Source organism: Adiantum capillus-veneris, chromosome 19 (genome assembly GCF_014529385.1).
Source record: "Adiantum capillus-veneris isolate H3 chromosome 19, ASM1452938v2, whole genome shotgun sequence".
In the NCBI taxonomy this organism is placed as follows: domain Eukaryota; kingdom Viridiplantae; phylum Streptophyta; class Polypodiopsida; order Polypodiales; family Pteridaceae; genus Adiantum; species Adiantum capillus-veneris.
The window spans coordinates 96,667,160-96,682,998 of NC_140949.1; the positions used below are offsets into that span (position 1 = coordinate 96,667,160).

At 40.3% G+C, this 15,839-nt stretch overlaps 1 protein-coding gene across 1 annotated transcript in view; it reads left to right on the forward strand.

The window, feature by feature from the left end:
* The window catches only part of LOC147434512 (uncharacterized), an 89,655-nt gene extending 74,550 nt beyond the window's left edge, over positions 1–15,105 (forward strand). Inside the window, exon 4 of the mRNA XM_086489966.1 lies at positions 14,684–15,105. Within this exon, the coding sequence (XP_086346092.1) occupies positions 14,684–14,766 (83 nt within the window). The 3' untranslated portion in view covers positions 14,767–15,105. The remainder of the gene's footprint in view (positions 1–14,683) is intronic.
* Positions 15,106–15,839: the final 734 nt, after the last annotated feature.

Below are 15,839 nucleotides of genomic sequence, written 5' to 3' on the forward strand. Positions count from 1 at the left end.
TGGGTATGAGCCCTGAACGGTTCACTCTTCTGACATCGAAGACAAACGAGAGAGAGACGACTGACTGAGACACCTCTTATTTGTTGAAGTTTCCAATATATTGTCGTAATTCCCAAAATGCCCTTCAAATTTTAGGAACTTCCCAAAATACCCTTGGTTGTGAGATTAATTTCTCCAAAGATATAAAAATTTGTAGCTTTTCGTAAGAAAACTGATTCTTTATCAATACAAGATGCTAAAGCTAGAATTTGAGTTGATTATGTAAGCATTGGAGATGAACCGCTCACTATAATAAAAGGGCGAGGGATTCCGCCCCCCCCCCCCCCCCCCCCCCCCCCCTCCCCCTTTTGACCATGGCATGACCTACTTCTCCGGTCTATGTCCTCTGTAGCCCTAGTGACACACACACACACACACACACACACACACACACACACACAGAGAGAGAGAGAGAGAGAGAGAGAGAGAGAGAGAGAGAGAGAGAGAGAGAGAGAGAGAGCGTTAATACCCCTGGCTCTAGAGTTTGTGCCACAGTTTGCCAGCGTGCGCTTTGCTTCAAGTTTTAGTGCACACAACTTCGACGACTCAATCAGCGCTAGCATCACAGAGGTCGTCCGGTGGTGGTCTCCGCAGCGCCGACAGCACAGGGGGACAACACAATTAAGGGGGAGGGAAGGAGAGACGTGTTGTTGTGCTTACGCTCGACGCATGTAGCCCGCTAGAGAGAGAGAGAGAGAGAGAGAGAGAGAGAGAGAGAGAGAGAGAGAGAGAGAGAGATAGATAGATAGATAGATAGATAGATTTTATTATCGTCCTCGGAGGTCAAATATGACCTATGGGACCAAAGTTACATGTGATGTAGTATGTGTATGGCTGATGAGTGACTCTCGATGCTCCAAAATTGTAGTGATGAGAGTCGCAATGGAGAGCCCACACTTTGGCTGGGAGAGGAAAGTGTGTAGGTCTAAGTTATGGCTGAAAATGTGAGAGAAGCAAGTTCGGATGTGATTAAAAGCTGAGCACTCTAGTAGTGTGTGGTACTCAGACTCTCGAACTTGCAGTGAGCATAATGTGCACAATCGATTTGACTCTTCTCCATTGCCCCAACGCCCTATCTCGCATCGAAGGAAATGGGAGCTAAGCCGAATTGCTGCGATAGTGCGTATCGCGGACAAGGGAATAGGCTCAAGCATGTAAGTGTAAGTACGGTTTCCTCTCTCAGCAAAGAACATGGTTTTGTAGTTGGGGGCAATATAGGTGGTGTAATGTATGAAGCGTGACCCACCGGATTTCTCCCAAGCCGTAATACATTGGCGTTGTAGAAAAGCTTCATTCACTTGAGAGTCAATTGAAGCATCATGTAGCAAGTGTAATGCATCCCATCTCCCAAACCACTTCTTTATGTCTTGCATCCATCCCGTGCTCAAGATCTTGCTTTTATGCGTCTTTTGAACTTTTTTGCTTGCTTCCCATGCAATTGTAGGAAGTCGATGTGAGGGGTTTTGACGTATCTTTATCATGTACTCCACAACCCTTTCCATGCCCATAACCTCAATTGGAAGAGATCCCGACTCAAGAAGTAAGATCATATATGGTGTTTGTGTCTTAACTTGGAGAAAGTTTGTAAGAAAACGCTTTTGGACATTCTCAAACTCTTTCCAAGTAGACTTTGAGATGCTCCCGCCCCACACTTCAACTCCATAAAGAAGAACAGGTGTCACCAATGCATCAAAAAGATACTTCTTGAGAACCCAACACTTGATGTTTCCCGCATTACACATGTTCTCAAATGCATAATATGCTCTCTTTCCCGCTTCCAAACACAGTTAAGGGGGAGAGAGAGAGAGAGAGAGAGAGAGAGAGAGAGAGAGAGAGAGAGAGAGAGAGAGAGAGTGTTTCTCTACTCACCGGCCAGAGAGTTGGGGAAAAATCTCTTTTTTCAAACATACAAAATTCCTTTCCTTAATTTTGTCAAGAGGAAATTCCAGAAAATTGGGTTATTTTCGTCCGGTGGTGGTCCTTGCAGCGCCGGCAACACAGGGGGACAACACAGTTAAGGGGGAGGGAAGGAGAGACGTGAGAGAGAGAGAGAGAGAGAGAGAGAGAGAGAGAGAGAGAGAGAGAGAGAGAGAGAGAGAGAGAGAGTTTCCCTACTCACCGGCCAGAGAGTTGGGGAAAAATCTCTTTTTTCAAACATACAAAATTCCTTTCCTTAATTTTGTCAAGAGGAAATTCTCGAAAATTGGGTTATTTTCATCCGGTGGTGGTCCTTGCAGCGCCGGCAACACAGGGGGACAACACAGTTAAGGGGGAGGGAAGGAGAGATGTGTTGTGCTTACACTCGACGCATGTAGCCCGCTATGTGTGTGTGTGTGTGTGTGTGTGAGAGAGAGAGAGAGAGAGAGAGAGAGAGAGAGAGAGAGAGAGAGAGAGAGAGAGAGAGAGAAAGTTTCCCTACTCACCGGCCAGAGAGTTTGGGAAAAATCACTTTTTCAAACATACAAAATTCCTTTCCTTAATTTTTTCAAGAGGAAATTTCAGAAATTTCAATTATTTTTTTTAAGGTTTTTACACTATTTTTGTCTATTTTGGGACGGAATTTCTCCTTTTCCCCTTGCCCTCCAACCGGCATTTTTGAAATTGAAAACGACCCGATATTAAGCTAAGACACATTTTTCCTGAACACTGGAGGGAGGCAGTTGTCGAGCACGGGCAGGGCTAGAAAAATAGATTTTTCCTAACCAAAAATAAAGGCAAACTTGAAAGAGACCATCAAACAGTAGCAATCAGAGGCTCAGAGCTCGAGTAGGAGACTGTCGAGCTTTTAGGATAGGTGCTGTCTCTATTTAAAATACCCCCAATATTTAGTCGTAAATTCCCAAATTGCGTAAATTGCCTTCTTTTGTGAGGTATTTTTCCCTTGATTACTTTTTTGGATTTTCAAGGGTCTTTTTACCCTGCTTTAATAGACGAGGAGAGGGGCTGTGCCGCCCGTGTCGCTTGGTATTGGGGGTAGACAAGAGGAGGCACCGACTAATTTGGTTCCTCTTTGATACATCCAACTTAAATATACTTAGGCCTCTCTCTCTCTCTCTCTCTCTCTCTCTCTCTCTCTCTCTCTCTCTCTCTCTCTCTCTCTCAGAAGTGTGTGTATATGGGTTTGCAGTGTGTGTGTGACAGTGTGATTGGAGAAAGGCAGGAAGCGAAAGAAGCAAGCGGTTAGGGTATAGCTAGAGCAGAGAATCAATGTGGACTAGCACCCAGCTAATCAAGAATGCATGCGTGTGTTGTAGAGGGGAAAGAACCGCATGCAATTGCTTCATGGCCGCAAAATCTGGGCTGCAAGAGTTGCCACAATAGCTGCCAAAGTACATGAAACGGGTAGTACCACCTAGCTATTTTGGGCCACCTCCACCTAATCTGCACTCAACACTCAAAACCACTCAATACTGAAATTGAGGTTGTGGCCATACCAAATGCCGATGTTCATACCGAGCTCCACCCGGCCAATGCTCGGGAAAAATCATTTTTCCAAACATACAAAATTCCTTTCCTTGAATTTTCCAAGTGGAAATATAAGAAAATTAGGCTATTTTCATAGGTTTTTGCACGAGCTTTCTATATTTTGGGGTGAAAATTCTCCTTTTCCTATTGCTCTCAACCGTCATTTTTGAAATTGAAAACGACACGATATTAAGCTAAGACACATGAGAGAGAGAGAGAGAGAGAGAGAGAGAGAGAGAGAGAGAGAGAGAGAGAGAGAGGTGGGGGTGTAGAGGAAAGAACTCTTCCTATAAACGGCTCAATGAATGAAGACCTCTTGAATTTATTGTGCTGCCCGTTTTATTAATGGGCCATGGTAACCTTGGTGATGGCTCTCGAATCAGGTAGTCCATATGGGTGAATAGGTGAGAGGGAAATACCGGTGGGGTGGGGGGGGAGAGAGAGAGAGAGAGAGAGAGAGAGAGAGAGAGAGAGAGAGAGAGAGAGATGAAATGATATATTAACGTCTTCAAAAGGCCAAAGTGACCTATGAGACAAAGAGTTTGCAAATGGTGAATCTGAAACAATGTCTATGTACAAGACTAAAAAACTGAAAATTGTAAAACTGAAACTGAACTGAGCTAAAAGGAAATGGGATGAAATGAAAGGTTGAGATGTTGGGATCAAGAACCTATCCTATGATATCCAACAAAGGTCTTTGGCGAAGCTCATCAATGTCCTCCTCAATAAGTACTCTGACTGGGCATCTCCCCCCTTTCCTTGAATTTGTCAAGTGGAAATTTAAGAAAATTAGGTTATTTTTACGGGTTTTTGTATGAGTTTTCTCTATTTTGGGGTTAAAATTCTCCTTTTCCTATTGCTCTCAACCGGAATTTTTGATATTGAAAATGACATGATATTAAGCTAAGACACGTGAGAGAGAGAGAGAGAGAGAGAGAGAGAGAGAGAGAGAGAGAAGAGAGAGAGAGAGAGAGAGGGGGGGGGGGGGGGGGGGGGGGGGAAGAACTCTTCCTATAAACGGCTCAATTAACGAAGACCTCTTGAAATTATTGTGTGGCCCGTTTTATTAACGGGCCATGGTAACCTTGGTGATGGCTCTTGAATCAGGTAGTCCATATGGCTGAATAGGTGAGAGGCTCCAAGCGGGAGGGAAATACCGGTGGAGAGGGAGAGAGAGAGAGAGAGAGAGAGAGAGAGAGAGAGAGAGAGAGAGAGAGAGAGAGAGAGAGAGATGAAATGACATGAAATGATATATTAACAACTTCAAAAGGCCAAAGTGACCTATGAGACAAAGAGTTTACAAATGGTGAATATGATACAATGTCTGTGTATAAGACTAAAAAATTGAAAATTGAAAAATCAAAACTGAATTGAGCTAAAGGGAAATGGGATGAAATGAAAGGATGAGATGTTGGGATCAAGAACCTATCCTATGATATCCAATAGCGGTCTTTGGCGAAGCTTATCAATGTCCTCCTCAATAAGTACTCTGACTGGGCATCTCTCATGTCATGAACAGTTTGGACCTTCTCATGTAGCTTCCACCGATGTTTCAATGACCCTTGTAGTCGTGAGTAGACGTCTCGATCTTCCAAGCTCATTGGACCTGTTAGTCAGTGTGCCTCTGGAACAGGTGGACTCTGAAGTCTGTTGTGATGCCTGCTCATCTGAATGCCGCGTATGTAGTCTGAAGAAATCAATGATCTCCCTCTGTGAGTGTCTCCTATTGTCTGGTCTCCTTAAGAGGCTCTCCCTATGTCTGTGCAGCTCGAATAAAAATAGCCCAAGGCATCTCTGCGAAGAAAAATCATTCAACAAAAACCAAAATCATTCGTCGAAAACCGAAATCATTTACCAAAGTATTCCTTTTCGCCGGAATATTATGGTCGGGATGGCAGTCGAAAAGTGGTCGGAAAATGATCGATCGGTTGGCCGGTGGTCGAAAGTCGGTGGCCGGTGGCCGGTGGCCGAATTCAAAAGTGGACTTGTCTTCTCAAGGGCAGCCACACATGGGTGGATTGGAGGGTCCGGACTTGTCTACACAAGGCCGGCTACACACGTATGCCTCTCATGAGAGAGGGAAACCCTTTTGGCCTATTAAAGGAGGCCATTTTTACACACATTTCATAGTGTCAAGTTGATGCAACAAGGTGGGTGTGAGGTGGTGAGAGTGAAGCAAGGTGAGAGCTCTATTAAGGTTATAATCCCTTTGTAACATACTTCTTGTTTGAAGTACTAAAGCCATTAAGTGGGTGCTTTCCCATGGATGTAGTGCACACTGGGTGAACCACGTATATCGTGTGTGCTCTCTCTCTCTCTCTACCCTATAATCTCTAGTGTGTGAAAACTTCTCTCTCTCTCCATTAAGTAATCTACTCAAATATCTATTTAGCTACATCATATTTCCTAACAACTCTGAGCACCCATCCCTAAGCATTCAAACCCTCTTATGATGCTCTTTTGTCACAAAAGTCCCCTTAAAACTCCCATAAAACTCTCTATAAATTCTTGTAACAACAACACCTTGATCACAAGCAAAGGAGCTAGGTGCAATCTTCCTTCTTCTACAATATCGACAAGGTTTATTTCTATGTGGATGTTATCCATCCATCAAAGTATATAATGTTGAAGCTTTGTCTCACCTTTGATTTTAGATAGGTTTTAGTAGAAATTGCAAGCTTATCTACACAATACATAACATCATGGCTACTACTCATCAGACATCCATCAATAACAATGGGGGGAACATGCTACATATATCAAGTCACAAAAATATTTTGACCACCTTAAAACTATCACGCATTACAACAAAAAATTGTACTACCTTGATGAAATTATGCTGATAAGGTTTGAGGGACTAGAGTCATCCACAATGAATATATTAAAAAATGAGGCACCGTATCCTCTGAGTGAGAATCAAAGGTGTCTTGTGGTTGATTATTCTAATCTCGTGAAGGTGCAAGTGCACACTCTTTAAGACCCATCTCTACATCAACTTGTGTCCACGGGTTTGGCTTTTATGTTGTGGTGCATGTTTATCATGATAATGGGACATAAAAGCTTATTGAACTCGAAGGCACCAAGCTTAAGGTGCAACCTATTTAAGAAGTGGGATGGACAGGTGGGTTTTAATAATCAAAGCTCAAGACAATGGTTAGAGGACGTTAAGATGTATGCAGTAGAAGATGTTTCTGGTGATATCTTTATTTATGAAGATTAAGATGTTGAAGATGGTTGGTACATGCCAAAGGATGTGCATGCTAAAAGGAAGTGGGATGTAGTGATGCTCCGCATCCACAAGGACAAAAGAAGAAAATAATAGGTTTTTTTTGGGTAAAATAATTTCAGTTTAACATGCTATAATTGAAGGTGATGCCAATCTGTGAAAAAAAGGGATATTTAATAGCCATTTTTGCATCAAAAGTAAGTAGATGTTGTGCATGGCAATGAATTTGGTCAATATGAAATCCAAATGGGTACTCAGTGAAGCTTTCATTGATATGTATGCTCTATGATGTGCTTTGCAATGCTTTGGTTGGTATGTATGCCAATATTACTTGGCAAAGCTTTGATCAACATGTATGCTAAATATTGGATAGCTTTGTGGCCATTGAAGAAAAATATAGTGTTTTTCAATGCTGGGATCTACATCCATGTCAAATATGGTGAATTTTAGAGAGCAGACTAATTGCTAGAGGAGCTTCTTAATCAAGATGTAATAGAGAACATTTCTTCAAGAGATATGTCCAATATGGCAATGGACAGGATACTTTGTTAGAGGACTCAAAAGATTTAAAGAGCTTACTGTCTGGGATGGTGTCACTTAGAGTACATTGATTGCGGGGCCATGCCCAACATGGTCACTAGCAAGGATGTTTTTTGTTGATCATTGACAATGGAATATGAATTTGTGCTTAGTATCAATGCTTAAGTTGATATGTAAGCCAAATGTGGTGTGCTTGAAAAGATGGCCACCCATGGGTAGGCCCAAGGGATGAGGTCGCCACCCTTAGATTTGATGAGCTTTAAAAAAAAGCAACCAACAAAGTTAAAGAGACATCAAGAGTAGTTTTTCAATAGAAGGCAATATCTACAAAGGGAGAGAAGAGATGCAATAGAAGCAAGAAAGGAAGGAGAGTCCAAGGTGACCTGTTTTGAACTCACTCACATCAATTTTGGGCTTGGCCTACTACCACCTGCCACATCATTAGAGTATGATTCACATGCCAAGCTTCGACGTCTAACATGAAAACAAAAATAAAAACTCACCATTAAAAGATCGTAAAGGGTTTTGAGTAGCAGGCAGCAAGAAGAAGTGGATTCTAATAAGATTGTTTTTCAGCAAGTGGGGAATTTATGTTAAGGTGCATCAAAGCACTTGATTCTTTTGATGGAATTTGTGATTTGATTGCATTCAAAGAAAATTTAAGGGTGTAGTGGGGGAAAATGCCAGTGGCATGGGGGACGAGCAAGGTACAGGGAAGCAAGAAAAGTGCACCAATTCACATGTTCTCTCTCTGCATCAGCATCATGTGACTACCTCTTCTACTCTTGACCATAAATTTGTCATTAGTTAGCGGTATTTATTCCAATATTTGGATGTAAACGACTTTAGTTTAGGCAAAGTAAGTCAAATAAATTTTGAATGAGTGTAACTTTTCACTGCTTCTTGTGTCAAACATATCTTTCTCAATATTCACAAATCAAAAGCTTTGTTCTTTCTTGACTCATTGTCTGCAACATAGCTACCCCAACAATGCCACCAACAATAAATACTAATCATGGGCCATCTTCTTAGAAATCTCATCTTATCCATCTAGTTGATCAAACATTTAAACCCCCACTTGAAATTTCTCATGGGATGGCATAATTGGACACCAGCCATGGCATCTCTCTTTTATAATTTTTTTAATCATTAACCCTCACACATTGGGAAGAGAATGGGGTCTAGGAGGTCCTCTTTATTTGGCAGTTTAAGGACGTCAAACCTTTTGTATTAAGAAAGTAATCAAAAAACAGCTTTTGAATTCAAACAGGCAAAATGGCTAGTTTATTTGAATTCAAAGTTCCCCTCAAAATGGAATTTAAAGTCTAGCGGGTAAAACCATATCATGTAGCATATCTATGGAAAGATCTTGATGCCTAAATTGTAGCTCTATGATTTTTGCTCAAATCGGAGATCATATGTGGGAGTTATGGAAGGCCAAAAATCATAAAACTATCCACTTCCTTTTTGGGGGGGAAACGTGCATCCTTTGACCACTCTTACACATCTCTTACACACCCACCATTCTTGCACACATGGTGTATATCTATTCATCAAAATGTTAATCACCTCCATAAGCTCCTGGAAAATAAAGAGGCCCTCCTACACCCCATCCTCTTCCTAATGAAGGACATTACTTTAATGAACCATGACAATGAGATCATTTTTTAGCACAAAAGGCACAAACACAATTCTCTAATTTTGTTGTCACAATCTATTTTTGTCGTTTGGCTTAAGGTAAAAACTAAACCATATGTAATGGAAATGGCCTATGAACTTTTGAATAACGGGATTAAGAGGATTGGAGTGAGCATTTTTGTGAGACTACATTGAGAACATAGAGGGTAAACTTAATTAGCAGTTGCAACATAAACATTATACTTATTTAACTTGGCATGAACAATACTTTTGTAAGAGAGAAAATTAGAGAACATGACAACAATTGAGGACCAGATTTATGTGGAGCAGACGGCAGTCCCCCCTCCAATAGGATTTTGTATTATAGATTCTCCCATCAAGAGAGACTTGGTACAATACAATCTTTGTGTTCTACCTGGGTGATGCAATGAAGATGGAAAGATTCATGCATCATGAGAATAACATAAACTTTGTAAAAGCATTAACCATCCCTGGCCTCAGTCCCAAGGCCTCAAACACCTTCAAAGGTGGAGAGAGCTAGCGGGGAATGAGGGTAGGGAAGAGGAAGAAGAAGCATTCATAGGAGAAAGAAATAGTTCCTCACTTTTCATCACTCTTATTGCTTAGCATAGTAATGAAGATAGGGAAAATGGAAAGCTTAAGCATTGGAACATGACTCTTGATTGGATTTGCATTCCATAGCCAAGAGTTTTGGTGCAGGCTCTCAACTTCTTAGCAAGCTTGGAGAAGGAGATGGAGCTCTTGCACTTTGCACTTCACACAATGAGTGTGTGTGTGGGAGAGTATACCATGCAAGAAAGCCCCTTAGTTTTTTGGGTCAAACCCTCATTCTAGCACATGCTTTTTTCTCATTGGCTCTCTCAAGCCTATCCAATCACAAGCCTGTGTCAAGTCATGCAATAGAGTTAGTCTTTGTACAAGTGTCCTCCTTTCCTCTTTGAGATACAGGGCTTGGTAAATGCACAAACAATCAATTTAATTAGCTAAATACTCATTGGACCTCTCTAAGGATCAACCAATGAGCTTTGGACACTCCTTGAGGGCAACCTAGCTAGGGGCTTGACATGTGTCCTTCTTGCCTCTTGAGCAAGGGGTGCCCTTTGGTAGAGTGAGAATTCATCTAGCCATCCCCCCTACTTGCATGGATTGCCCCCTCGTTTGTAGGCTTGAATGTTGACTTTCAAGCCCAGGCTATTTGGCCCCCTACTTGATTAAGCACCTAGTCTTCAAGCATAGGGTTAGTAAGAATCCCCCTAGCTTCAAGGGCTCGCCTAATCCTTGTAGGGATTGACTTGTACCTTCAAGCACATGCCTATCTTAAGTTGCACCTTAGCTATCAAGCATCTCATGTACTTTTAGTTATCAAGAACCTCAAGCATAGGCCTAGCTTTAACGTAAGGTCTAAGGACTTTTGCAAAAACCTTTGGAAGTCTTTAATGAAGCTAACCCTAAGGTCTTTAAGCTCCATTAGCTAGCCTTTCTTATTGACATACCATTTCTCATTTGGACCTCTTTAACCTTGGCCCCATGTTGAGGCAGATCCATAAGCACATGCATATATTATTCTAACCCTTGTTCCCATTTATTCTCCCACATTGAATGATCAGTTTAATATGAGAGGATCCCTTTTTACCCTACAACATCATTTGAAGATGGATGGCTAATCCATTTGGTTCTTGGGCGACGTAGCTGCCGCAAGCATGTCTGCTCTTTAGCCCATTTCATTCTCCCAAAGTAGAGTGTCAAATTCTACTTGGTGTTTGAGAGACGTCGTCATCACAAACATGATTCTAAGCATGCATGCATTTAAATTTGTGCAAAATAAAAAGAGAATTAGTCTTATAAGATAAAAACATTGGTCATTAAAAGAAACATGTACATTTGCTTACTCTAATGTAGCATTGTAAGCATTGACAAGGTTCATACTCTCCTTAAGTCGTATTCCTTGCATCCATCTAGCATCTTCAAATGGATAATTTTTGAACTTAATAAGATACCGTTGGATAATATTACCATGTTGTAGTACCTTGTCATCATGCCAAAGGATAGCTTTAGGTTGTAGCACCTCTTCTTGGTCTTCGATTTCAGGAGGGTCTTCAATAATTGGTTCACTTGGTGGCTTTCCTTTGTAGGGCTTAAGTAGGCTCACATGAAAAGCATTGTGTATGAGCCAATGGCTGGGCAACATGAATTGATAAGCCATTTTATTGATTGGCTTTAAGATTTGAAAAGGACCATAGTATCCTTTTGCTAGTTTAGCATAATCATTAGGAAAAGTTTGGACTAAAAAATGGGCCTTGTAAGAATTGTTGATGTGGCATAGCTTTCAAAAAGTGGGGATCGGTAAAATTTTTGCAAATAAGATCCAAACTTGTCTGAGGTTGGATATTTAGAATCTACTCTTCAAATGCTATCTATTGATATATAGCATGCATGTATCGGACATTGCCTTCATGTAGATCTAGAAAAAGGTGATTTTAGATTACCGTAAAGGTAAGAAAACTTGGCTGATTGAAAAAAAATGGCATAACTTTCATAGAAATCATCCAAAATTTTCGGACCTTGGCTCTTTAGAATCCATTTTTCAAGAACTTTCCAATGATAGGTCATATCATGGGTTTCTAAGCAATATTTAGAGGGGTCTACTGGGTTGCTTTCTTTTGTACAACTTTGATGATGTGGCACTCTTAAAAGGCCCAAAAATGAGTTCAAAATTTTCCTAATGACTTTTGATGGCCCGTTGGAGTTTTGCTCGTTGTTTGCTTCGATCAAGCCTTGGGAAACTTGAGTAAGACCCAATCCGTTTCTTTGAATGTTAAGGCCCTTCTGTGCTTATTAGCAGCAATTCTTTTCCTTTATTGAGAGATGGATGTAGCCTCATTAATCTTTTGGAAAGATTCTTGTAGGTCATGGCTATGCTCATCAACAGCGAAGATCTTCCCATGTACTTTAAGTAGCAAGGGACTTTTAGGTCTTCCCTCTATGATCTCAAAAGGTTCCTTTCCCATAGTAGTATGGACAGAAGTCTTTAGTAGATCAAGTATCGTAAGATTGGCTATCTCACTTTAGCCATGCATTTGTGGGTGGTAGGCCGAAGAGAAATTTAAACTTGTACCTAGATTTTCAAAGAGACCTTTCCAAGAATTACTGGCCATTCTAGGATCTCTATCTGACATGATGGATGTTGGTAATCCATGGTGTTTGAAAACCTGAGGTCTTCGTGGAGACATATCTTCAGTAGAACTTAGGGATTCACTTCTTTCTTGCTCTTTGGATTCCTCCTCTCTTATGGGAGAGAGTCTTCTTTTGGGAGCCTCATCAAGAGGCCTCCTAATCTCTCTCTCCTCCTGGAGAGGAAGGGAAATCCCATAAGCACAAAGTTGTTGAGTAGCTTTGGCTTGCAAAGTAGGGTTGCCCATAGCTTGCTGCAACCTAGTAGCAAGGTAATTAACAAACACGGGGTATCATCATTAGCACCTTCATGTGCAAAATCAAAGTTATCAATGTTCATTCAACTATCTTGGTCATTGTCAACCATGCTAATTAAACTTATGCATAGATTACTTTGTGCTTTGGTACCGTCAAAAACCTTAGTCTCTACTCTTCTTTACCTTTGAAAACTAGTTCTTAAGCAGCCACACCCATGGTTTAAACTCTGTGGATTGCAAGGACTAGTGGAGAGGGTCTAACATTCCTCGGTTGATTATGGTTCTTGTTGAGATTTCTCATACCTCAATAATAGTTAAGCCCCCTTGTTTGAATGACCATAAGATTGCATTAAACTTTAAGTTTGAGATCATGATTGCTTTTAATGTTTGTACTAAATGACCATATGTTTAAGATCAACACTAATGATTGACTTTGTTTTTGAAAAGTGATTGGCAAAGTGGGATTCCATTGTAGATAAAGGATGTCGGCATTGCAACATGTGGCTATTTAGAGCCATTTGATTTCATTTGACCCAAGTTGTATAAATTCTAGCTCTATGTTTTGTCTAAGTACAATTTTTTCCATTCGAGCTAGTTGTTTACCCAACTTTTTTGAGAGCCTTCAAGTACAAAATTTGGCTATTGAGAGCCATTCATTTTCATTTCATCAAGTTGAAGTCATCTCTAGCTCATCGATTGCTCTAAAAATTGTAAAACGTTTTTTGAGCTAGTGTTTAGCCAACTTGTTTGAAGCTTTTAAATTGTAAAATTTGGCTTTTAAGAGCCACTTCATTTCATCACAGTTGTATTATTTTTCAGCTCATGGCTTGCTTTAAATCTTCACTTTCATTTGAGCTAGAAACTAATCAACTTTGAATCAAGCATGAGAAATTGTAAAAATGGTAAAATTTGCTTATGTAGAAGCTCATTATCTCTCATTTTTTGATATGTATCCATAAATTTGCTACAAAGAGCATCATGTGCATAACCAAAGACATTTTTTCCCTTGGGTTTTTTCCCTTTGGCACATTCGGGTATGCAAGACCCTAGCTTAGGTTTTCATTAATGTTTTTTGTGTGCTTTTGGCTTTCAATAAAAGGCCTTTGAAGCTTGTGTTTACACTTAGCTTCAAATCATCTTCTTTTGCAAATAAAAAGATCAAACGACTTCTCTACACAAAGGGGATGCTTGCTCAAGGATGCTCAAAAGAGCATGAATAGGTGGAATCCTTCCATGATTTTGCTCTTTTGTTCATCTCTCCATTCTCTATGCTTGGCTTAAGTAATTTTTGCTTCTAAGCTATGGTTCTTTCATGTTCAAAAGCTAGGTATACTAAAGTTTCAACACTTTGCTTTGTGAATATTAACTCATCAAAAAATTAAGTTTTTTATGTGTGCTAATCATAGGTAATTGGCCTTGACCTTAGGTTAATGTAGATTCATTGCTCATTAGTCCTAAACTCTTAGTGATAGTCTTAATACTCCATTTATTTTTAACATGACCTAGGGCTACGATTAGGTCTTTAATCCTTTAGTCCAATTGCCATAAGCATCCCATAATGGAAACAATAAAAAAGTGCTAAAAAATAAAACAATGAAGCAAAAAAATATCAAGAAAAAGTAGCAGAAATGCTACTAGACACATGAAAAGAAAATTTCTATGCTATATTGTGATTATGTGAGGCCTAACGCCTTATTAGCACTTGGCAGACAAGCAGAATCACCTTGGCTCACTTGGTCAAGGCCCTAAACCGATGCCCTACTGATAGGGGTTAGTCGTCGCCTTGCTAGGCTACTAGGCTTTTGGAACACCTTCTTGAGGGTTCAAGGAGCCGAGAGTTGTACCTAGACATGCCTTGGGGTGGTAGCCTTGTGTTGTGGTTTACTTTTTCCTATGAATGACAAAAACAAACTTCCATGAGTTTCAAAAATCTGTGACAATGTACTAATAGATTAGAAGCTTTTTTATAGCCCATAGACATGATAGACTTGAATGATTTATTAATATTGGTCACATAGTTTTTAGGCTAATAGGTTTATGAACTTGCATTAGCCTAGGGTCTTACCTAATTGCTTGTGTTTCATGCATAAAACTGATTGCTTGTGTTACCTAATTGCTTGTGTTTCATGCATAAAACTGAAATTTCAAGTGGTTTTATCTTCACGATAATTTGATTGTCTTTTTTGCTTTATGTTGTCTGGTTTTTTACTATGATTCACCCATCTTTTAGAAGCAAAAAAATCAATGTGCATGATTGTTCATTGTACTTCATGTTTTTTATCCTTGTTGGTCTTTGATGCTCATTACTTGTTCTTATGATTTGCAGCTCAACATTTATTCCATGGACTTGCTTTCTACCATGTCATCGTGTTTTGCTTCACCGGCACACAAGGACATGCAACAAATTAGGAAGGGGGGAATGTCAGGAGCGGCTAAGACAGGCTACAAGCGGGAGATATGCTATGGTTGTGCATAATATTTTCAACTCACTTTGTATAAGTCACGGGCTCATTGGGAGTTCCAAAGTTGTATATGGTAGCTAGAGGGCTCAAACTTAAACCCATAGTAGAAGGGATTGTGGTGAAAGCCTTTATGCAAGGAGGCTTCATTCTTGAGTATCCACTCTTGAGGATCCACTTTTGAGAGCTCTCTCTCTCTTGAGTGCTTACTCTATGGATGGCTTAGCCTTGAGCTTAATGCCCATGCTTAAGAGGCTAGTACTAATCCATTGTAATTAGAGACGCTTGATTAATCCAAACCCTATTTTAATCATTAGTCTTATCTTCTCTACATTTCATTATGTCATGAAGTAGTATTACACTCTCATTATTCTAGATTTGAGAGAGGTATGTACTCTCTTCTTTCCTAAGTACTTCAATTAGTTAATTACTTCTCTAATTCTCTTGCTTAGTGTAGTGTGTGCGCACTCTTGGTCATGTCATTAGAGTTTGTGCCTAATTGTGTGCTTAAGTGTGTGAAGGTTTAAGAGCCTTGAGCTCAATGCCACTTGTGTGTGATGTGATTTTAGTACCTTGGTTGGCATGTGATGATTGGGAAAACCAACTTCCAATGCAATTAGTGTGTGCTTTAATCATGGATGCTTGTGTTAACTATGTTCTTGTGACTCCATAAGATTGGCAAGCTAGACTTCGTTGGACTTGATGTGTGTAGGAGTTGATTGATTAGTGATTAGAGTATGTTTAGAGTTAGTCTTACCATGGCTAATCTCTACTTGCATTGGTGAGGTATTCTCTTGAATCCTCTATTTCTATTCATCCGATGCTCGTGCTTCCATACCCTAGCCGGGTTGCCGATCCATGGATTGATAATTCTGTGTGGGTTGTGATTAGGTCGTTGCCATAATTCTGTGTGGGTTGTGATTAGGTCGTTGCCACAATGCCTCCCAACAACCCCTCTTGAACGCTTTGGTTAAATGACCATCTCTCAAAAGTAGCCATAAGCCTTTTTCTTGATCCTTTTGT